The sequence below is a fragment of the Poecilia mexicana genome, unplaced genomic scaffold (assembly GCF_051168715.1).
Source record: "Poecilia mexicana isolate PSO_F unplaced genomic scaffold, ASM5116871v1 scaffold_16, whole genome shotgun sequence".
NCBI lineage: Eukaryota > Metazoa > Chordata > Actinopteri > Cyprinodontiformes > Poeciliidae > Poecilia > Poecilia mexicana.
This window is the reverse complement of record NW_028263385.1, coordinates 5858692-5882223: the sequence shown is the minus strand read 5'-3', so window position 1 is coordinate 5882223 and position 23532 is coordinate 5858692. Positions and strand designations below refer to the sequence as shown.

The 23532-nt window shown below is 39.5% G+C and overlaps 1 protein-coding gene across 1 annotated transcript in view; it reads right to left on the bottom strand.

Annotated features, from left to right (window-relative positions):
- The window catches only part of crppa (CDP-L-ribitol pyrophosphorylase A), a 38538-nt gene that overhangs the window by 4282 nt on the left and 10724 nt on the right, over positions 1 to 23532 (bottom strand). Inside the window, exons 5-9 of the mRNA XM_088014157.1 lie at positions 23082 to 23127; positions 20013 to 20110; positions 14772 to 14849; positions 14595 to 14687; positions 12330 to 12461 (exon numbers count right to left, since the gene is read on the bottom strand). Coding sequence (XP_087870283.1) covers positions 12330 to 12461; positions 14595 to 14687; positions 14772 to 14849; positions 20013 to 20110; positions 23082 to 23127 — 447 coding nt within the window. The remainder of the gene's footprint in view (positions 1 to 12329; positions 12462 to 14594; positions 14688 to 14771; positions 14850 to 20012; positions 20111 to 23081; positions 23128 to 23532) is intronic.

Sequence of the window (23532 nt, the reverse complement as noted above, 5' to 3'; positions counted from 1 at the left end):
TTTGATTTAAATCTATGTAACTTTAAAGCAATTGCCTACAGTGGAGCCCTGGTATTTGGGGGAGTTTGGGACCACAACGGCTAAAATCAAATACCTCCTGTGAAACGCTTCCAACTGACTGTTTTAGTAGCTCAAACACTAAATATACGTTAACCTGTATAATATGCACAACAGAAACTGTCTTACCACTACTGCTAACGCTAGCATCCAATCAACAAGAGAAATGAAAGGCGCTCTTGAATTGGCTGCTTTGTAAATGCCAGCCAATAGAGTGTTAAGCCACCTGATTGGTAAGTTTTTCAGTTTGTTTCATTTTGTTCGACAAAAAAATCCACAAACAGGCAAATTTTCTGCAAAAACATTTTGGAGGCACATAGTAACAGTTCATCTCTGTCAGCTATAAGCTACTTTCAGACTTCAGAGCAAGAGCAAAACAAGATTCAAAATCAGTAAAGTGGATTGGTCCATCTTAAACGCAGAGTTTCTGAGAAGATTTGAGAGAGTTGTGATCATGAATTTTTCAAGTTTCAGCAACATGAGCAGAATTAAAACAGAAGAAAAGCATGGTCAAGTGAGCAGGGCTGTATCTGAAAGCAGAAAAATGAGAGCAAATCAGAGTGGAGGGTTTTGAGTGAGAGCAGCACATCTAAATGACAAATCTGGCTTTTACACCAAAAATGTTGGCTTTTTGTAGCTGAAGGAATCAGTGCCACACTATGGACTAGAACTGGTTTGAATTACCACTTACTTCCAAAACTCTGAGCAGAGAGATGAGGGGGAACAGAGCATATTTTAGCTTAAGTGTGGATTGTTTAGAGCACAAAATGTTAGTTTTCTGTGTTTCTGTTTCTAAATTATTGGGATTGCGCGCATCAGACACCAAACATTTGAAACGAGAACCAACAACACTAAAAACATGTAACATGATGCTGGAGGATTGGCATGTCTTCATGCCCCAGAAGCATGAATAAGAAGGTCATGACTGAATCTGTGTGTCTGCTGCAGAGTTGTGACAAAAGCGTACCGCTGTGGGACATCTGGTTTCACGAAATAAAACCTCAAGGAAGCTTTTAGATAAAACCCACAAGCAAATTAATCAGATTGATGGCTCTATTTTACATAATTGGGTGGATTTTGTTACTAACAACGTGGATTTAATTTTCACGTTCCAAAAAAACTGCTCTTCAGGAGAGTGTTTTCTCTTTATTTTGTAAGAGCCTGTTTTTACAAGTTTCACTTTACCATTATTGGACATAAGGGATCCCTACTTTCCACTTCATAATGATTAACAGCCACAGATCCACACTCCGAGCATTTCCCTGCCAGACAGATTATAATTTATATGCAATAGTGGAAGAACCATCATTAGCAGTGAGGGTCGCATTAAATGGGAGAAAGTGACACAATTTTTTCCCAAAATTTATAGCCAAGCAGCTGCTACTTCCATTTCTGATTTGGCCAATCTCTTGGTGGCCTGGTGGAGTTTATGTACGTTCTTTTGCGGCAGAAAAGTCCAATCCCATAAATTAACTGATAACATTGTTAGAGCATCTAAACAGTGCTGTATATAATCTGATCAAGCAGCAACGAAAAGCAAAGGAAAAATGACTCCCATGTGTAGGAATGCGCAAACACACAAAGGCCGTCTCTGCGGTCACAAACGTATGGAAAGGAATGTCAATTATTAGCCTGTAGTTTTGCTAACTGCTGAAAGGGGTAAAAGTCTGAGGAGACGTGACGCGGCAGCCCTTTGAAACAAAACGCAGAGGGAGAACGCAGGAGGAGCCCAACGGGGGGACCACACAATAAGCAAAGAAAGAAAGTGTCTCGCTCTTTACTCCTAAATGCCACAGATGTAATCAACCTTACCATCTAAGACGAGGCTGCAGCAGATCTTCTGCCCCACAAGAAGGGGCCAACTTTGAAGCTGAAAAGTCCTAAATTTAGAACCTTTAATCGTGACAATTTGCACGTCAACTCTTTAATAGAAAAACCTGGCGTGACGCCTGATCCAGGCACACTGGAAAAGGCTGCTAGAGTCACACCAGCTACCATGACTGAAGCGGCCAGGAGCATTAGGAATTTTCACTGCCTCATTTCATCATCCTAATATTTTACTGTCAAAGAGCTAATAGTTTTTTCATCCACTTGAGGGCAGTATCATTGCCAGGACTGAAGCCAGACGGCGTTCTCCACTCAGGGAGCCTTAAAAGAAAGAGCAACCACCTGCCTTGAACCTCTCTGAACATTACTCTTGCATCTGTCCTTCCACCGATGCAGTCGTTTCTCTGACAAATTCTCCCCAAACGACCTGAGTGCTCCTGAAGCCCAGCGATACAATCCTGGTAAAAACACCCGTTGCATTAGTCTGCGCAAAGATTGTGTTTCAGGGATTGTGACAGCTCATCCCTGAGTGGGTTTTGTGGTCGTTGGGCTCGCTTCCTCTTACTGAAGACAGGCAGTAGCTGGGGGGCTGAACTGAGAACAGAGGCCCCAGGTTCAGTTACTGGTCAGTGAGAGCCCCGACTTTTACACGGCTGGCGAGGCTCAGATGACATTTTGTAAACACCGATATGTTTGGCTTGGAGGTACTGGAGTCAGATAGGGTTATTTAAATTATGTATGTAATTTAATGAGCAGGGGGTTGATTTATTTAGACCTTGATAAACTGATTTCTTGACAGAAAAGTAGTGAATGAACACCTAAACTTTCAATAAGGTTTGAGTAGGAAGGTTTTTATGTAATTATTGTTAATGAGGGAGTGACAATACACCCAGCTTAGCAAACAAAACTATTCACATGATTAGAGCAGTAAGAGCAAGGTGGGGTTTTGCCAGTGCTTTAAACAAACCAAGACTTTTTGACAATAAAAAGGAGGAAACATCAGTGTTCATTTTGTTTGAGGAGGTGTGAGTGCACAATCAAACTGATGCCGACCAAAAAGCAAACTTTGGTTCGCCTGAAAACCTCAGTCCAGTTGAAGTGAACTCTGGTGCAGTTCGAATACATGTGTGAATGTCAAGCGGACCAGAGGCTACTCTAAAAGCAGAAAGGAGATTATAACGCAGGGCATTCTGGGTAAATACAACCGAAACAAAACACGTGAGCAGGAGAAATGGCTTGTTGGTTTTTGCCAAAGACAAAAGAGAAATACTACAACCGCTAAGATGTGATGCTGCTACGCCATTTTTGTTCATGTGAAGAAGGAAGTGGCGCTCAGCGTCTTCTTGATGTTGACTCCTTCAGTGGTTCTTGGCGCCACAGGCGAGGAGGGGGAACAGGTTGTTTTTAATGAGTTTGGATTGTTTGACAGTGCAGTGTGAAACCGAATCACAGCAGCTGAAAATGTAACAAATGTTGCAATTTTGGTCCCCAATCGAACTGGACTGTGAAAACACCTGGCCGTCAACAAACGATGGAAATATTCTCGTTCTAATGAAATATAGCACCTGTATTTGTTTCCTCACTCTGGCAGTTAAATGCTTTAGCAGCGAATAAAACTGATTCTGATTTATTTATGCACATTAATACAGCTAATATAGCTTATTAATACTACACATTTAGCGCGCATAATGTCTGAAGACTGTAGAGCAGGTCTGTAAACTGTTTTACAAAAAGACACACATCTTGTCTATGAGGTTTTTCTTGTCTTCACTTGTAAATTGGAGTTGGAAGCATCTGACTATTTACTCCTCTACTATCAGAGCACAGAGCTATAAACACAGGAGAAGGTCGGAGCCAAGCTGAGAGACAGACAGCTGAAGCTGACATGAGATGACAGAAACATAATCATGAAGTGTCTCAGCGGAATGCGTTTTATTGAATTTTGCCAAAGTATTCAGATCCGCTGCCTCAGAGTCTGCCTCGCTTCATCTGAAAATGACTGTAATGTAGGAAAATGCAGACTACTTTCATGCAGCATCCTCACATTTTCCAAAGGTCCAAAGAGCCCAGCAGATTTAGCTTCTGCATTTTTTCTTTTTACCTGCTTTCTAAATCTCTCGGCGAACAAATGCTGCCACACAGCCCCTTCATGGTACAGTGATTTAGCTCTTTCAGTGCGGGTTTCCAAAATATCCTGTCTGGATCGGACAAACAAAAGTCACGTCTAACAGGTCCTCTCGTTCTGTTTACCCAGGACACTGAGCAGGTCTGTATTTCCTCTGGATCCCCTCAGTGAGAAGTTTTTTAAACAAGCTCTGATGAGAGACGACTCTGTTTGAATTCACATCACTGAAAGACGAACCTCAAAACAGAGAGCCGGACAATGGGACCTTAGATTCAGAGGTATGAAAGCATGAAGGCACGGGTTGGGTACACAACCACACACAGTCTCAGCGGATGCCTCGTTTACTTATCACACTGTATCCCTTACCCAGGGAAGCCAGGAGCGCTCCACCCGCGGGGCATCGGAGGTCAGCTGCAGATGCAGGAGCATTTTACAAAAAACGACCTTTGTTAGAGCCTGATTTTTCAGCGGCACACATTCTGGATTAGTGTCCTCAGTTCCACCCCTGATGCAAGCAGGAGACTGTCATCGCTGTGAGCTGAACACACAAACAGAGGTGCAACACTGTGTTTTTGTACTGTTGTCAAAATACCAGCATGCCACAGACTAAACAGCAGAGGGGGAACAGACAGCATTTTTCTGTTCCAATGTGAGCAATCTCAAAAATCTGACATTTAAAAAGTTAAATGAAGGGTTAATGTACATTTTTAACATAAAATGTAAAACTAATTTAGTAATTGATTAATTGTTAAACTAAAAACAGGCCACTTGCTGAACAAACATAATCAGAGCATTAATTAAGACAAAACTGTATAAAAATACATATTTGTATTCATGATATAAAAAAATCCTTCTTTGTGTCAAATTCAGTGGAATAATTTTGGATTCATTTGGATCAAATTCTGTAAAAAAAATCTCCTGTTAACACCTTTTTCAATGCAATTATTAAATGAACAAGCAGCAGTATGAAGACCAAATGACACAGCAGACAGAAGTTATAAAGAGGTTTAAATCATGAAGTGCTTCCTTCTTATAACGGCCTCCAAAAAAATAAAAAAATAAAATAAAAAAAATAGGGCACTGTAGTCCTGTCCTATAAAAACACAACTGTGCAAGATCCTTTTTTATATTTTGAATCTAAAATGTTCTTTTTCTTCAAAAATCTGATTTTGTTTGTTTTAAGAAAATGTTTGCATGTTCAGTTTGTAACTGAACAGATAAAAAATAATAATAGAAAAACATAACTTTAGCCTTCATGGCCTAAATCCATAGCCTATGTGCAGAAAATATCCTCAACAAACAATCCCTGCAGCAAAACAGGGTGGTGGGGGTATCATGCTGTGGGAAGATGGATGGAGCTAAAAACAGGTTGTTAATGTTCATTTAGCTCTTTGTTATTTACTAATTAGGCAAACTGGATTATCTTTAAGTGTAAAAGGAGTTTGAATACACATGCAGGCTACAATTGTTTTATTCTAAAATATTTGAAAATGTGTGCATCCTTCTCTATTACAAAAACCTGCAGTATTCCGACCCTAGAGGACTTTGGACACCGTTGCTCTACAGCGTCTCCTCTGTTAAGGCAGATTGTGCTTTAATTTGTAACCTCTAAACATTTCTTAGTTTTTACGACAATTTTGAGTTGCACCAAGACTGCAGCAGCAGAGCTAAAAGGTGAAAGCAAAGGGATTCACTGACCTAAATGAAGTCCATGATCTGTGGGTGGCCAAAAACATTCCGAGACCAAGTGGCATAACGGGTTTATATGCATGCTCACACACAGCCTCCGTGATTGACTGTTTACAAACTGATTGTTAAGAGCGGCGAGCATTAATCTTCCCAGAGCTCACGCCATCTGTTTGACATACAAATCCCCGCTTGGGGAGGCATCTCCTGGTCGTCTGAGCGAAGTCTCCTCAGCCCAAACAGGGAGCGCCTTCTGGTCTTTCTAATCTAAGAAATCAAAGCTGAATAAACACCTCTCTGGTATGTCTAATTCCTCGAAGCCAACTCTAGCGGTCAAGTTTCACACATACCACCCCGCATCTGGAGCCTTCTCAGCAGGGAAGATAAACGTTGATACCAAGCACATGTCACAGCAGTGAAGGTTTCTCCATGACTCTCTCTGCAGCGTTCTGCAAGTGCATGGAGGTGGACGACGCTTGTTTTTCAGTCTGCGTGGAGAAGCAAGGATCCCGCAGGAGCTGCGACTCCATTACTAATATGTGCAAAATTCTGGCATGACATTCTGCTAATGCTGAAAAAATTTAGTTTAGCAAATCTGTGGTTTAATGAATAAGTCATTAAAAATGATGCTGCCTCCTATCACTTCCTGTCTTCTTCTTTGTCTTTTCTGCCAGTAGTAACATCCTGTTGTTGGGTGATACAGATTTCAGAATTATATCATATAATATTTTGTGGTAATATTATGATTATGATAAAAACAATGAAAAACTATTACCTGTTTTTTTAAGTAACTGTCCGATGGTCACTGCATGGCACAGCGAACAGATCCTGCTCTGGATTAGGGCTGTAACGATTCCTCGAATGATTTGAGTTCCTCGATTATCAAAACTCCTGGAGGCAAATTACCTGCCTCGAAGCTTCGTTAAATTATGTTTAATTATTTAGCGCACCGTGTTCCAGCTGGGTGATTATTTGTGTTGCGCAACGCTCTCACTTCTGCCTGAGTTTTTCGATTACTTGATTAATCGTCAGAATAATCGATATAATACTTGATTACTAAAATAATCATTTTCTCATGTTAAATTATGTTTAATTATTTAGCGCACTGTGTTCCAGCTAGGTGATTATTTGTGTTGCGCAATGCTCTCACTTCTGCCTGAGTTTTTCGATTACTCGATTAATCGTCAGAATAATCGATATACTTGATTACTAAAATAATCATTTTCTCACGTTAAATTATGTTTAATTATTTAGCGCACTGTGTTCCAGCTGGGTGATTATTTGTGTTGCGCAACGCTCTCACTTCTGCCTGAGTTTTTCGATTACTCGATTAATCGTCAGAATAATCGATATACTTGATTACTAAAATAATCATTTACAACAGCCCTACTCTGGAAAATAATTCCCATTTCAAATAGGATTCTTTAGGATTCCAGTTACTTAAAGAACTTGGATTTATATACTTAAATTGCACATAAAGGATTCATCTAATCATATTTTTAAATTTACTGATGTTTATTGATGCTTTCATTGCAAAAACAATTGTAAAAATAAAATTTAATCAGATTTTTTAACATTAACAATTAGCAAGACAATGATAAGTTGTTTCAATAAATGGTAAAAGATATGATAAATGCCCAGAAATTCAGTCTCCGACATGTGCGGCTCATTCAGTGGAATAGCTGGAGAAAATGTCTTCCTCAGTGAGGCTACAACTGCAGCAGCATCTTTGGCAGGTCGTGTACGGTTTCACTTGTCTCCTTTCAGGCCTCGATCCAAACAGGTAGAGGAGAATAGGCCTTTCTCTCCCTCTCCTTTACTTTTCCCTCCCTTTCTTCCTAATCTCTTCTCAGGTTCAGAAATCCCGGTCCGGGCTCTTTGAGGAGGAGGAAATATGGGGTTGGGAAAACATCAGGGCTCTCTCACTGCAGGGATTACAACACCCATATATCACGGTGACAACTCCCTTTTCAGCAGAAGACAAGTCACCAGGACCCTGTGGAGGAACAGATCCTATGACATTTACTTCCTGTCACAGGCACAGACACTGATAGTTTTTACCGTCAGCGTTTTCACAACATCACCTCAGCGTACCAGGATCCGGTGTCTTGAGTGTTTCCCAGCCAACGTCTCTGGACTTTCACACATCTGATGTTTGGCTTGTGGGCATTTTCAGAGACGCAACAACAAATGGAGAAAAGCTCCAGAGAAGGGCTTTGATCACAGGTAGTTTAAGAGAGAATGCTGCGAGATCCGCATGACGCAATAATCTCTTTCTCCTCTTACAGGCCAACATTGGCAGCTTGCTGTTGGACACGGTGCGTCCGTAATCCCATCGATCTAAAGCAAACAAAAATGGTGGCAAAAAGGGGAAAACAATTTCCACAACCCTTGAGAGAAATAGATTTTATAGAAGTAACTCAACTGTTCGAACAAAAAACATATTCAGAATATAGAATAATAACTAGAAGAAACTGTTTTCAAGAAAACGGCATTGGCAGTGAAAGACGACAGAGAGGTGAGGAAGCGAGCGAGAGCTGTTTATTCATCAATGTGCCTACTATTAATTGCATTTTCAATATTGAGAGTTCTTAAAACAAGAAGCCCAACTAAGACAGCTCCACATGTCATCTCTACAGCTGTAACTGGGCCACATGTGTGTAAATAAAATACCTAATACTCGGGCCGACCTGAGCTCTCCGTTTCAGCTCCATCAACAAATTCTTCTCTATGTACACGGAGGACAAGGCTCCACATTACCTTTGTCAAGACGTCTTCCTGGCATGCATCTTTATTTACCTGAAGCAGAGAATGTCCACAAAACTGGAGGATGTAGGAATGATGACGATCAGAGGTGGAGAAAAGAAAGTCCCTCGCCACGGATCGATTTCATCCCGCTTTGATTTTATCAGACAAACCCAACTGGCAAAGCCTGTTACTCCAAACACCATGTCAACCTTTGTCAAATCGCGTTCGATGTGAAAGCAGCGGCTTTAGAGAAGCACATTTACAGATACAACTGTGTATCAAAAAATTAACTTCCACTGTGCAGATGTCTGGACAGCAGCATCATTAAGTATTTACAGCTTGCTCTGAAATCCAAAAGAAAATATGTGTTGACACTTCCAGCAGAAAACCAGGTCGGCCTTTGCCAAGAACAGAAAATGTAATCCAGATTTTGTTGTCCAGTGGAACTCACAACGTATTAGTTCTCATGAGATCGAACAGAAGAATGACTTTCTCAGTCCCTTCAAGGCTCACACATCGAGGAATTGATTAACTACTCATTACAGATTTCTGGGGTGATTTTAACAGATTTCTAAAAACATTATCTAATAAAGGCATCTGGGAGAAGTTATCTTCATTACAACAAAAGGTTAGCAGTGATTTATATTAGCCTGTTCTCTGTTCCACTATCTCAGGCTGAAGCATTTTATCATGGCGAAACACACATCATCTCTTTCCAATCCTGTTTTATCATTTTCTCTGTCCTGTCAGAGGAGGGGAACAGCTTGACAAATTATCAGCATTAGTCTCCATAATTCTGAGGGAAACCACGACGTCCAACATCTGACGCCAGAATCAAACTCATATGTGGGACAGCAGCGTGTTGCACGCCTAAACGTCTGAAAAGTGTCTCCTTTTAATTAGATCCTTTCAATTAGAACCAACTCACTATATATATATATATATATATATATATATATATATATATATATATATATATATATATATATATATATATATATATATATATATTTATGTCCACATTTTAAAACCCACAGTTATAGTATTCACAAGGATAGTATAAATAAGCCAATCAGTTTTTCCACAGGTTTATACTAGAGCTGAAACAATTAATCAAATTAATAGAGAATAATTCGACATATCGAATTATCATCAACTAAATAAGTAATTGATTAATAGTTAATTGGAGCAAACAGACTCAAAAAGATTCAATTTGCTCAAACAACAACATACTCAGAGCAGTAAATAAGCCAAAACTGTACAGATAATGTACTCAAATGCTGTAAAAAAAAATCATATTAATAATCTTTTACTGTCCATTTTCTAATCCAAAAACTAATCAACATTTTAGTAGAGAATATGCATATAAATATTTTCACTACAGATACATTCTTTGCCGAAAATAATCAAGCATTCATTAATGGAATGCTATGTTGTTGAAATTCAGGCAATAACACTTGTATTTTCTGATTCTCTAAAAAGTAACTGAATTATTTCTAATTTTGTGAAAAAAGGCTTAAGTGGTTAAATGAAAAATCTGCCGACGAATTGTCAGAATAATTGATAGAATAATCGATTAATAAAATAATCATTAGTTGAAGCCCTAGTTTTCGCAGTGGATAAATATTTTTAAAACATTTTTCCTTGGCACAACAAGAATCCTGCAATAAAGGAGGGAACAACGCGACGCTGGAGGAAAGACTTTAGCCGCTCGGCGAGGTTGGTGGAGTCAACTAACTAGCTCACTCTTTGGTTACCTAGCAACTCGCTCACTCTTTGGTTACCTAGCAACTCGCTCACTCTTTGGTTACCTAGCAACTCACTCATTCTTTGGTTACCAAGCAACTCACTCACTCTTTAGTTACCTAGCAACTCGCTCACTCTTTGGTTACCTAGCAACTCACTCACTCTTTGGTTACCAAGCAACTCACTCACTCTTTGGTTACCTAGCAACTCGCTCACTCTTTGGTTACCTAGCAACTCACTCATTCTTTGGTTACCAAGCAACTCACTCACTCTTTAGTTACCTAGCAACTCACTCACTCTTTGGTTACCAAGCAACTCACTCACTCTTTGGTTACCTAGCAACTCACTCACTCTTTGGTTACCAAGCAACTCACTCACTCTTTGGTTACCTAGCAACTCGCTCACTCTTTGGTTACCTAGCAACTCACTCATTCTTTGGTTACCAAGCAACTCACTCACTCTTTAGTTACCTAGCAACTCACTCACTCTTTGGTTACCTAGCAACTCACTCACTCTTTGGTTACCTAGCAACTCGCTCACTCTTTGGTTACCAAGCAACTCACTCACTCTTTGGTTACCAAGCAACTCACTCACTCTTTGGTTACCTAGCAACTCACTCATTCTTTAGTTACCTAGCAACCACCTGTTGAGTAACTCGCGCAGGAGCAGTTAAAAGATTGTGCCACAGTATTTCATAAAAATGATTAAAACCATCTAGCAATAATCATAATCGATGACTATTGATAGACTGATGAGGAATGTTTATATCGCTTATACGTTTTTCAGCCCTACGTTATATTAGCTCTGTTTTTACTTTTTAAGTGTGCACTTTCAGAAAAAAAAACCAAAAAAAAAACATTACTAATGTCTACGGATTGCTAACTGCTTTTTGCAAATGTTCTTTCCTTCAACATTTAGCAATAACTAGGTGTGTCTGAGCCAAAATAAGCGACAGCAGACTTATTGTCTCATAATTGGCCACATGTCTAGCATTAGCTAATGCACATCCAAACAACAAAGCTGGCCAGGATGGGAAAAGAAATTACGCCTATTTGAGCACGGCCTGATTTTCTGCCAGTCTGTTAAGTCTTCAAGCTACAAGTCCCAAAGGCTTCTTCCTCCTCACTATAAACATAATAAATCACCAGATAAGTCAAATTTGACTGGAGGAGTTTGTTATCACTACTTTTGTTTTGGATTTGAAGCCGGTTATGTTTCATTTTCCAAACACAACATCGTCCTTTTGGCTAACTTCGTAGCCAACTTGTAGCCATTTTCTTTCTTGTCCAATGATTTTGTCTAAAATAAATCAAAAGTAAGTGTTGTAAAAGTTATCATACATAACCTTTCAGTACAGAAGGTTTGAGTAAACCCGACCTGCTAAAACATCTCCTCGCCTGAGGCTTCGACGCTGTTAGCACTGATATGTAAAGTCCTGCAGCTGCCATGAAAGCCTCATTTGTCATAAGACTGCAATCAGCCATGGACATAAATCTTGCTGAATGTCAAATGTAAGGCCAAAGAAGTCATGAATATTCAACATTTGTCTTGGGTTTCCTGCACAAATCTGGCTTAAAGAAGCTAATTTTTATTTGATAGCTCTGGTTGCCTGAAACCAGACTCTTCTCCCACTGAAAGATGAATATTTAAAAATTGAAGCAATCCTGTAATTACTGAGTCGTATCTCATGGATTTTAGGTCAGCAACATCCACTTTAATGATCTCAGTGTGAGTTTGTCTGACTTCGCAGAGGATTCCCACAACACAAGGTTCAAACGAAGTGGCTTGGCCTACATGAAGCTACACCTAAAGCACCTTCCCGTCCGTTTTATCTCTCTGGCTTTCAGTTCAGGCGTCGGAAAGGAAGAACGCTGATATCCTGTCCTTTGATTCACACAGATTGGCCGACACCTTTTCCCACTTGCACACAAAAGGTGGCGAGCAGAACTTTGCTCATACGGACGATAAAGACAGCAACCTTGCCTGAAGCCAAGACATTCGAACAAAACACTTTAAAAGACGTTTCCCATCTTGTTTTGTTTGGCCTCTCCCTAAATGTGCATTCCTCAGGAAGTCTGAGCGCTCCTAATGAAACGAAACAAAAGAAAAAAAGGGAAGTGTGAAAAGACAAAGCCCTTACCTCGGGCTGATGAAGCCGGATGCCGTAGAGAAGAATATTTCGGAGCTTGGCTGTTGAGGCCAGGTCAATCAGAGCAGCAGACTCCGTCGCTCTCCGGCTGGTAGACGGCTCCTCTGTGACACTCAAATGCATCTATTTAAAAATATATATATTTTAGAAAAACAGGGACAGGTTATTTTGCTTTATTTTATTTCCAAAATAATCCCACAGACAGATGTTATCCTTGAAACGTCTCAGCTAATTAGGAGAAATAATTCAAAGCTGTCAGTTGATTTTCTTTAAACACACAATTATTTCAATCTATTTTAATATCAACCTCACATTTTAAGACGGATTATTGAGCAAATTATAAGGATTTTATGCCCTGAGCCATGCTGGGCCTGAACTGCACACAAATCTGTCCCAATATAAAAACATGGGGGGAACAAAAGATACTGAAGAATGAAAAGAAAACATTTTTCAGAGCAGAATAAATGAACAGATTCGTCCAAAATCAGGTGAAAACGACGAATTTAAATGACTGATGGGTCATTTAACTTTTGATTGTAATGATTCATATTAACCATGTTTTTTTTTTTTCTAATTCAACCATGTTGATAACAATACCATGTTAGCAAAGAGCTTTAGCGTCAGCAGAACTAATGCTTAGGGCTGGTGCTTTAGGGTTTGCACAATTCACTTTTTAGCTAGCAGTGCTCAACGCTTTTCATTTGTTGATGTTTTTGGGAAGACTAACAAAATGTCTTGTTAAAAAAAAATCCCTGGTTTTAGTAATCCAGGTGTTGATCTGGTGGATATGCAAATTTCAGTCGGCATTGCTTGGATGAAGCCAGTAAAAATTCAAACTATTGCATCAAATCACAGGTGATATTCTGCCAAAGTTGTTTAATGTACAAGTTGACCGTGCTGAAAAGTAAATATTTTAAAAGCATAATTAAAGGACTGAAATTAATATTACATTCAAGGTCATAAAAATTTCTCACTGAAAGTGCAGATCTTCTCACTGTCAGGTAAAAACCATGAATAACCTGTTTTCTGTTGGAAGGTTTCTGGATTAATCCTCAGCTTTTATTTCTGAAGGCCTGAATGTGAAGCAGCTAAATAGCCTCATAGGACTTAATCTGATCTCCCTCTACTAGAAGCAGCTTCGTATTCTTGCTTGGATTCATCTTCATGCAATAAAAGAGAATTTTTATCAATAAAAGCTGACTAAAATATTAATAAAACTCATGATTAGTATCTCAGCCTCCCAGCCGATCATTTGTCACTGGAACAGAGTGTCCAGCTCGTTTATTTGTCTCCTGACTTTGTTTGCAGCCACATCAGCTCAAGGCCCAGCTGGACTTATAACGACCAAATTCTCAGAACGTCTTACCGTCTCTGCTTCCAACCCAAGACAAACAAGAGCTGTTACATATGCAAATAAACTTTTCACATATAAGCTACAGGAAAACAGCCTTGAAATGAATAAATAAACCGCAGACGGCTCAGTTTGCCTTAAAGGTTAAGGACAGAATGTATTTGGTCTTGCTGCGACAGACAGCGGTGGATGCTCTGCTAATGAAGCCGTCAGTGACTAAATCTGCAATAAAAATAACACTCTGTGACATTTGCACTCATTTCATTAGAGTGGTTTTATGCAACGTGTTTTTTGAGCACATGTTCCAAAGCTGGGAACAGGTTTCCAAGATTTTGGTCATCTGGGGAGGAAAGTTAAAAAGTTTAGACTGGCTTCTTTAGATGAAGAGATGAAGGTTCCTCCTCCTGAAACTGCAGAAGCGTCGCTGTGGGTTTTGTTCTTTGGCTGCAACAACGAGTGGTTCAGATGACAACAATGTGAAAAAAGTCATTATTTTAAAATATCTGAACCACTTAGGCTCATAAACTATAATTGCTTTCTCTTTTGAAATCAATCATGATTAACAACACTCTGCAGCCACAGCAAGGCCTGATTATACGGCCAGATCTGCAGAATAAAAATAACACTTTTATACAACCTTTCTAATTTGTTCTTGATTGGCCTCAATCAAGAACAAATTAGAGAAAAACAAACTGACATCAGACTTGAAATCAAACTTAAAGGGGAGCTCTTATTCAAAATTCACTTTTTGCACATAATTCTTCCATTTGAGTCTCAACAGACTGAAGGTTTATGGTCATTGTGTTCTGGAGGATAAAGGTTCAGGAAATGTCTTAACAAATCGGTTTTAAAACGCACATATCAAAGCCGTCGACATGGCTGCAGAGTCCCGGCTGCTAACTCACCCAGATGATCACTGCCGGGTTGAGAAGAGCTCGGTGTTCTGCCTCTAACGCCACAATTAAGGCCTCCACTTCAGAAGGGCAAAATGGATCGACCTGGAGATCGAGGAAAGCAGTCATTAAGAAGATGGGTGCAGATAATTGTTGTTTTAACTTTATTATATTAAAAGGGAAACTCACAGAAACCTTAATGAAGTTCCAGTCTTCCAGCAGATACCTGCCGTTGTCTCCCATCAGATCTGGCGTGACGTTCAGCTCCTGCAGGGATATTTCAGACCTTCAAATGATGACTGGTGCATTCGAGGTCAAGAGAAAAACTGACTCCAGTGCTTCAGGAACCTTCTGGTTCTCGTCCCTTCCACTCCTTTGGGTACAACCACCTGCTTTCCTGCCGTTTATAATTACACGATTACAGAAATTAAAAGCCAGAATGCTCCATAAGCCTGTTCTAGTTCTTTTAGTCAAGGTGGCAAGAACAAGGTAAAAACATTCTCCCTGGCAGAACAGTTCATACTTCACAAAAATTGAAGTGCAGAACTCTTGGGAAGTTTTGTTGGTTCTTCCTGCTGCAGCATTTCTGTTTAATAATTGCAAGACACAGTTGATGTGTCCGGAACAAGCTGCAAGAAAAAGACTGATGCCAGTTTGTTCTTGCAGACCTGAAAGAGAGCGTATCTGTTCTTGTGGAATATATGTTGGTGTTTATGGGACATCTGCAGTAATAGAAAAAAAGGTTTTGTCATTATACAATGCAAATGATGCGCTTTGCAAATTCTCCAGCTTTACCTTTTATGCTAACAGTTCACAATGTGCCCGGTAATTTATGGATATTCAATGCATAGAAAATTATCTACTTGTGACGTTTATTTTATTAAAAAACAAACATTTATACAGTGTTTTTCTTGATGATCCAGTAAATACACTACAATCATAAATCACATGCAGGTGATTCTGTAAAAAAAAAGAGCACTGGGGGACTGATTAGAGGGATTAGTGGACTGATTGCAGTAAAAGAGAAGCAGATGTGTTTGACATCATTGGATTCCTTTATTTGAAATGATTATTTAGAAAAGAAAGTGTCAACAAGACTTAACGAAACAAACATTTTGCAGTTGAAAAGTATAAAGCGGACTTCTTGAAAACATCTATTAATGTCTGAATGTGGTTGAAAAATTACCGAGGTTAATAAAATAGGTTACCAGAGCCTAGCAGTCTCTTCCTAATTCAAGGACACAAGCACATCGCAACAAATGAAGAATGGTATGAAAGTATTCTGCAAGAGAAACTCCTCCGAATGCTCCACGGAAACATGATGAACAACAATGTCTCAGGAAATGTAATAAAAGCAGAACAAAGATCTGAACATTCAAATTTTGGCCCAGAAGCCAACAAACAGATCAACTTCAGAAGACGAAGAAACACTTTAAGTATAAACTCTTCTGATAAATTAGGTCTATTTGCTAATAAAGGCCTTTAAAACCATTTGTGTCTGCAGAAACATTTCACTATGACTGTAGTCACTATTGCTCTTTTCGCCTCCTGCTGTCAGAAAACATTACTTCTTGCGCAAAATTAAAAAGTAAAAACTACATGCAAGCCAAGTTAAATTACATTACGTTGAAAACTGAGTAAAATCACGATACATCCAAGAATTATAAAAGCTTTTATGCAGAAACAGCCCCAACATGGAGGTACTGATGTTTCCAGTGAGTTCTGGCCTTGGCGGCATAAAGCAACCAGGTCACCCAATGAATTCATTTACCAATCATCTCTTCTGTTTTGCTTCTAATTACGCTCTAAAACTGAAATGTCATGCTTGCATAAAATAAACACCATAATAGACATCCAGAAGCTGTCTTTGGCACTGAAACACAGTTTGTTCTACCCAAACGAAGTAATGGAAAGCAATAGAAAATGTGTAATGGTTATGGGAAACATGTGTTGGGGGCTAGCGGAGATAGATAACAGCTCACTGTCTATGGAGGAAAATCAGGTCAGTGCAAAGTGTAAAAGATTTGCAAGCTTTGAACAGAGAAACTGGCATGATTTAAACCAGGATGGCAGTGAAATCCTGAAGTAGACATGTTTGTTTAAGATCACGCTTGGAGAGAAACCACTAAGCTCTCAACACTGCAGGAACTTTGAAGTTGCAGCAAGTTTTAAATTTAAAACGAAACCTGAAACCATAACATATTTCTGCTGTAATATTGCTTCTGGAAGTACAGCGGGACGGTACTGATCTAAGGAGACGAGGAAAACAACTAGCATGAGCTTCAAGTTGAACTGATGAACGACTTGTTCATCAGTTGGACAAGAACTCATTAAAGCTGGACAAGTAAAAGTGCAACGTACCAATACAGATAATTAACACGCATGAAAATAACTGGACTGGAAGGTGTTGTGATGCCAAACACAGACACTAAGAGGTGTGAGTTGTGGCTTCAAAGAAAGGTTTAAGGTATTCCCAGCATTGACTGAAGTACCAAACAGTGAGTGAAGGTTGGATGCCTGTAGAAACGTGATACAGAATTACTAAGTTGTAAAATATTTATTTTATTGTTTCAGTCTTTAAGAGTAAAATATGATTGATGCCTCTTTATTATGTGGCAAAAAGAAGGTTGAAAGACTGTTTTAAAGACCTCACCATGTTTACCGTAACATTCGTAGTCTGTTACATGTTACTGACCACTCTCCTCCGAAGCTGAAGAAATACCAAATCCATAGTCTTCGCCTCTCTGCTAGCATGCGCCGCCAGTTTCTCCACCTGCACTCAAACCCAAACTGCTTATCCCTGTGTTAGATCCACGTAATGGCGCTGGGACAAAAGTAATTTTTCATCTTCCGCCTTCTGTACTTGTCTTTCATCCCCTCCATTATTCTTCCTCCTTTTCCAAACCCAGTGAAAAGGATGGATCTGGTTCCTTACAGGCACACCGGAAAGCCTCGGCCCCACAGGCCACCTGAGCGCAGCTGGGAATCTCTCCAGACAGCCGATCCAAAGGAGCCGACAGAGGCTCCAATACATCACCGAGGTTCTGTTCAGCACCGCACAGCGAGAGGCGCGCGCTCTGGCACCGGATCACGAAGGACTTGGAGCGGGTTTAAAGGACGATGAACTGTTTAGATCACTGCAGAACATTAAAGTGTTCTTCCACCAATCTCTACTGTCAGCAGTTACATCCAGGGAAGATAAATACAGATGTGCAAGATAAAGGAGACGTGTCTCCAAATATGAGGACCGGCTTAGGGTGTTGTGAACATGTGGTAAAATACAGTAGAAATCTGAGGAGAGTCGTTTCGGAAACCAACAAAAAGCGGTCGAATGTTCTGTCGTTAGCTTCTAAATCCCGTCACAAAGTAAACAGCTTCAGGAGTTTGGGGATTTTTGACGAAGCTGACAATGATGGACTGCTGTGTCGAGTCTTCTTCAGTGCATTCCACAGATTCTCAATGGAGTTCAGGTCTGGACTCTAAATTTTCACATCCTGACAGACTGGAGACAGCCAACCAGACACTGTGACTGAAGATAACGTACCCAAAACAGACAAGACATAATTAATCATCTCAAATGACTGAAAGCACAACAAGGATTACAAGAAGCTAAAGAAAAGTGGAGCTCAGATTCTAGATTGGTGCTTCCAGAGTTTAAATCCTTGTTCTAGAAAAGAGGCTGGTGCAAATAACAAAAAATATATTTGAATTTTGTTTCAAGTAGTACAGTTTTGATGATGTAGCAACTAATTGATGCCAAACAACTGCACTGCAAAAACACAAAATCTTACCAAGTATTTTTGTCTAGTTTCTAGTGCAAATATCTAAGCAAACCTGAAATAAGACAAAACTAACTTACAAGTAATTTTTTAGTTGACTTTTAATTCCTTAATATTCCTCCTGGATTATGGCAGGAAAATCCCACCAAGCAAGCAGAAAGTTTGGCAAGTGAAGATTTGCTCCAAGCAGAGACTAAGTGTGAGTGTGAGGAGAAGTTTTGAGTGCAATCATTACAAGTTTTGAGAAGAAGGACATGAAGTCCTGCTTTCAAAATAAAAATATAAGCAAAAGTATTAAAAGTTTTGAGAACAAAAGACATGACGTTCTGCTGTCAGACTGAAAATGTGTGCTCTGGGATTATGGCAGGAAAATTCCTCCATACTCAATCAATCAAATTTTATTTTGTATTTTTTATACAGCTAATGTTAAATAATGTTTTATTTACTTTAACATATTGAAAGATGTTGACCCTCTAGATACAAGAGAAAACTCATTTTTATAGGAAAATGGCCGCCTACCTATAAGATCAATCAACTTTTTGATAATTGATAATTTGGCGATATCTCTTAATATTGGGCAAATCTACCTGCAGGTATTGATAAAGTCGCATTGACCTTTAAGTTCTTGAGATTTTTAACATTTTCTGCATCACAGCCATCTGAACCTGTCAGCAGCTGCCAGGGATCAGTTTCATGTTCTCATTACGGCTGCAGAACGTGTTACCTTTCATATGTTTCACAAAAAGCAGCTTCTATTTTTATTCCTGAGTAGTTTTCATCCCTTTGCAGTGTAGGTAGAAACATGCAGTCCTGCTCCAACAGAGCTGAATCAAATGCCTGAGTTACGTCCTCCTAATGATGAAAATCTTTGATGTAACTGTGCTGAAAAGATATTCATCTAAAGGTAGCTGGGCTGCAGGCTCTGAGACTGAAGCTTCAGAGCCCTGAGTTGGAGGTTTCTGATTTTCAGACTTGATCAACGGAAATCCCGCAGTTCTTGGGGTGCAGAAAAGTGTTTCAAATATCAAAGGTTTATGTGGTCTGTGCAGCCATATCCAATATGAAAAACTGTCAGTCTTTACTCGTTTGCATTTGGACGCTGTTTTAGATTACCCAGGAAAAAGGACCGTGAGTTCAAAACAGATGTTAAAGAAAGGCAGAGGGGTGAACATTGGCCATTTGTCTTTTACAAGTGAGATAATATTAAGGAGGAGGTAAGAATTCATCAATAAACACCCAGCTAATCAGGGAAACTCCCAGAGTTCACTCTTTCCGTCTGAATCAGAGAGAGATGGAGTTTGGGAAGAAATGAGGAGGAAAATGGAGTGTGGACATTTTCGACAGGCTCTGATACACGGCTGACTGTAAATACCAACTCCCACCACTAGGCCACCCACATGGAGCTGCATGAAGTTTTGACTGGGAAAGTTTAATGAATATGAGAAGAGACAAAGGGGAACAGTGTAAAATAAAAAGCACCTGTTCTTTCTGAGATTCAGTCAGCAACAGTAGTTAAAGCACCAGGGAGGACTGGCAGCAGGAACCAAACTACTTATTTCATCAAATGAAGATTTCAAAGCAAATTAGTGAGCAAAACATTAAACATTGTAACTGTAGTTATGGAAAGCTGGCATCCTGCAGCAGTACTCACCATATCCAGAGCTCCAAAAGCTTTTTGGAGAACATTGGCCAGAGCCACAGCAGCTTCCAATCCCCCGGTTATAAGGCAAGCTGACTGCGACAAAGTCTCTGAAAACAAAGAAGCCAATGAGAGAATTAAGGCTTTGTGATTAATCTAACAGTCTGTCTGATATCTACTGCCTCTGCTTTTTTTAATTAGAAAGAAGTTAGTAAAGTTTACAACAAGCTATGTCCTGTTTTACCACAGTCCTGCATCCTGATTCAGCCTCGTTACCAAAATCTCCAACAATCAAAGCTTCAATATATAAAAGATTATATAGTTATACATTTAATATTGTTTTTATTGTCAGATATATTTTCATTTTGTATTAAAAACCTGAAGAAAAACAATGTAATACCAATGCTCTGCCAGTAGGTGGAGAAAATAGTAGCATAAATTAAGAGGAAAAAGCTCGAGCGAGGTTAAAATAGTTATCGTGGAACGTCCGCTTAACAAGATATTCAACTTTTTCATGGCGATATCACCTGGATGCTATTTTACAACAGTAAAATTTACTATGAAAGCAGTTTGTATTGCTGGAACTATATGTGTTTTATTTATTTAGAATGATTTTTAAAATTAATCTGCCTGAGAAACACATTTATTATTTTGCTAATCTTTTGAGATAGTAAAAGTTTAATTTGCAAACCCACATTTTTTAATTATTATCAGATTTAGACATTTCCCATTAACTAGTTAGCAGCTTGTATTGTTGTCAATGTGCCTCTGAGCTGCTGATTGATTTACACACTAAGTGGATTTCACTGAGTGAGCTGGCGGATATAACAGCAATGATTCACCAGCTGGCACACAGCTGAAATACAATTACATGTCTTTAGATAAAAACACAACAGTTATCAAGGACAATCAGCTCATCGCAGACTCCACAAAAATAAAAATTAGACCTCCTATTCAGATGTCTCGCTTGATAAAAGAACCGCTCGTTTATGCGAACGCACACCAACCGAGGCAATAAGCAGTTAGTCAAACTGACAGATATGAGAACTTCCTTCCACGTCTTTTTAAAAAAAAAAAAACACACACACAATGAATTCATTCACTTGAGAGGCTCTGGGAATTATCGCCGCGCACCTCTTGTCACCATCAAACAGGTACTTGTTGGTCCAGGTGCTGGCAGGGTGAAATATGGGGCTGTGTTTATTTCCTCTCCTCTGATTGTGAAGGTGTCCCTTGTCCTAACTTGTTCTCCCCAGTATTCAGCGTCTGCTTACACCCGCCCTCTTCATCTCAGGCCAGACAATGCTTAAAAAGAATTTCCCCCGTCAGAGAATGGCGACGGGTCATTTTGGTTTATTGTCACCTATTGACTGCTAGCTACAGACCACACAAAAAGAAACAAAGCACCGCAGCTCTGCTCACTTCAGGGCATTTATTCTGTCAGACATGCATGCATACCGTACAACTCAGCTACAGGAATAAAGATCTCTGAACGACACACACAGTGCATCAACAGTGCTTCAATTTTTCCATATTTTATGTTACAGCCTTATTACAAACTGCAACACAAATACCCCATTATGACAATGTGGAAATATTCTTGAGATTTTTTGCTAATTAATTAATTTGTTCATTTTTTTTTTTTCACAAAATTTTTCCTACATAATGAGTATTTTTGTGGTCAGTTCTGTCTATTTTCAGATGTTTTAAGGTCTCTTGTCACATTAAATCCAAATGAGCTGCTACTGGCCATGACCCCCAACTTAACATTTACACTCGCACATAAAAACGCCTGAAAACAGATGTGCGATTATACAGCCTTGAAAAGCAGAAGTAGAGCCTTCTGCAAAATCAACAATAATACAGCATGTCTTTTCTGGATGGTAAGTCAACAACTAAAACCTCCAGCAGCCATTGTACAGCTCATACAGAAGGGAAACCAGCTGTATGTAAGAGTGATGGAGCTCCATTTGGGTTGCTAGGTAACGGTGCTCAGCTTGGCTAGGGTTGCTAGGTAACGGTGCAGTGCCAGTCGAATGTGACTTACTAATCAGCAGGCTTTTGAAAAGGTTTATTTTCCAGACACCAAATAAACATCAATTTGTTAAAAACTGTCTGGGTGGATTTTTTTTAATCCATTGGTCTGTTTTTTTGGAAAGACACCCACTTGTCTATAAAAGGTCCCAGAGTTAATACCAAGCTTGTAATAACTAAGCTTGGTATTAAAGGAGTTGTCTTTAGACCACTGAGACAGGATTGTCTTGAGAGCCAAATCCAGAAACATTTCTGCGGTCCCAGTGACCTCTGTGACCTCAATTATTCGTAAATGAAAGAAGCTTGAAACCATCAGGACTCTTCCTATGGCTGGTCGGCCACTCCTTAATGAAAGGAGCCTGAAGGACTCTAAGGCCACAAGAAACAAGATTCTGGTATGAAGAGACAGAGATTGAAACCTCTGGAGTGAATACCGGGCGTCATGTTTGGAGGAACCAGGGCTCATTACCGGGTCAATACCGTTCCTGCAGCGAAGCACGGTGGTGCCAGCATCATGTTATGGAGACGTTTTGGAGCAGCAGGAATTGTCCAGACAGAGGGAAAGATGAATGCAGCAATTTTTAGAGACATCCTGGCCTGGTTGGAAACCTGCCCCAGGGCGCTCTTGACCTCAGACTGAGGCGACGATTCATTTGTCAGCAGGACAACACAGGATCAGAACCACTCTGAGAATGTCCAAAGCCAGAGTCCAGACCTGATTGCATTTCTGAAGAGATCTTCCATGCAACCTGATGGAGCTTGAGAAGAACTGCAAAGCTAATCTGGTGGCATCACATTGAAATAAAATGAGGTATTAAGCAAATTTCTTTGTCTCTTCTTTTTTTTTTGAAAAAATCCCCAAAGGTTTCCCATATTGTCATAATGAGGTATTTGTGTGCACAATTTTGTGGGAAGAGATTTAATTTAATTCAATCTTGAATGACGCTGTAACATATAATGTGGAAAAAGTGAAGCACGGTGAATACTTTCCAGGTGAAATGCTTAACAGGCCGTGTAAAAAAGAAGGTTGTGAGGACGGAAAGTCACCTTTGATGATGGACTCTGCAGCAGCTAAATCCCGTTTATAGGTCACCTGGAGGACAAACAGTTGCTTAGTCAAAGTAGAAACAAAAGTAGTTCATTCACGCACATCCATGCAGAAATATTTTCAAATTATTTCCTAAAACCCTCACAAGGATGAAATGTTGCCTCTAAGCTACAGAAGCTAAAACCTGAGCTGGTAAAGGTGATAAATCAAACAATCGTAAATCATTAAAATCCCCTTTTACTCCGATTACACAGATTCAGGTTCTGTACGTTCAAGTCAAGTGTGGTTCAAGTGCTAAAAGATAAATATATTTTTAAATTATATCTGACTTGTTTTTGTTAAATTGAGATTGCCAAAATTATTTCTATTCACCAAATGCCAAAATTTATAAGGGAGGTAATTTTTTATAGAATTGCACGTAGATTCACAGAAATTTTCAAACATTTTTTT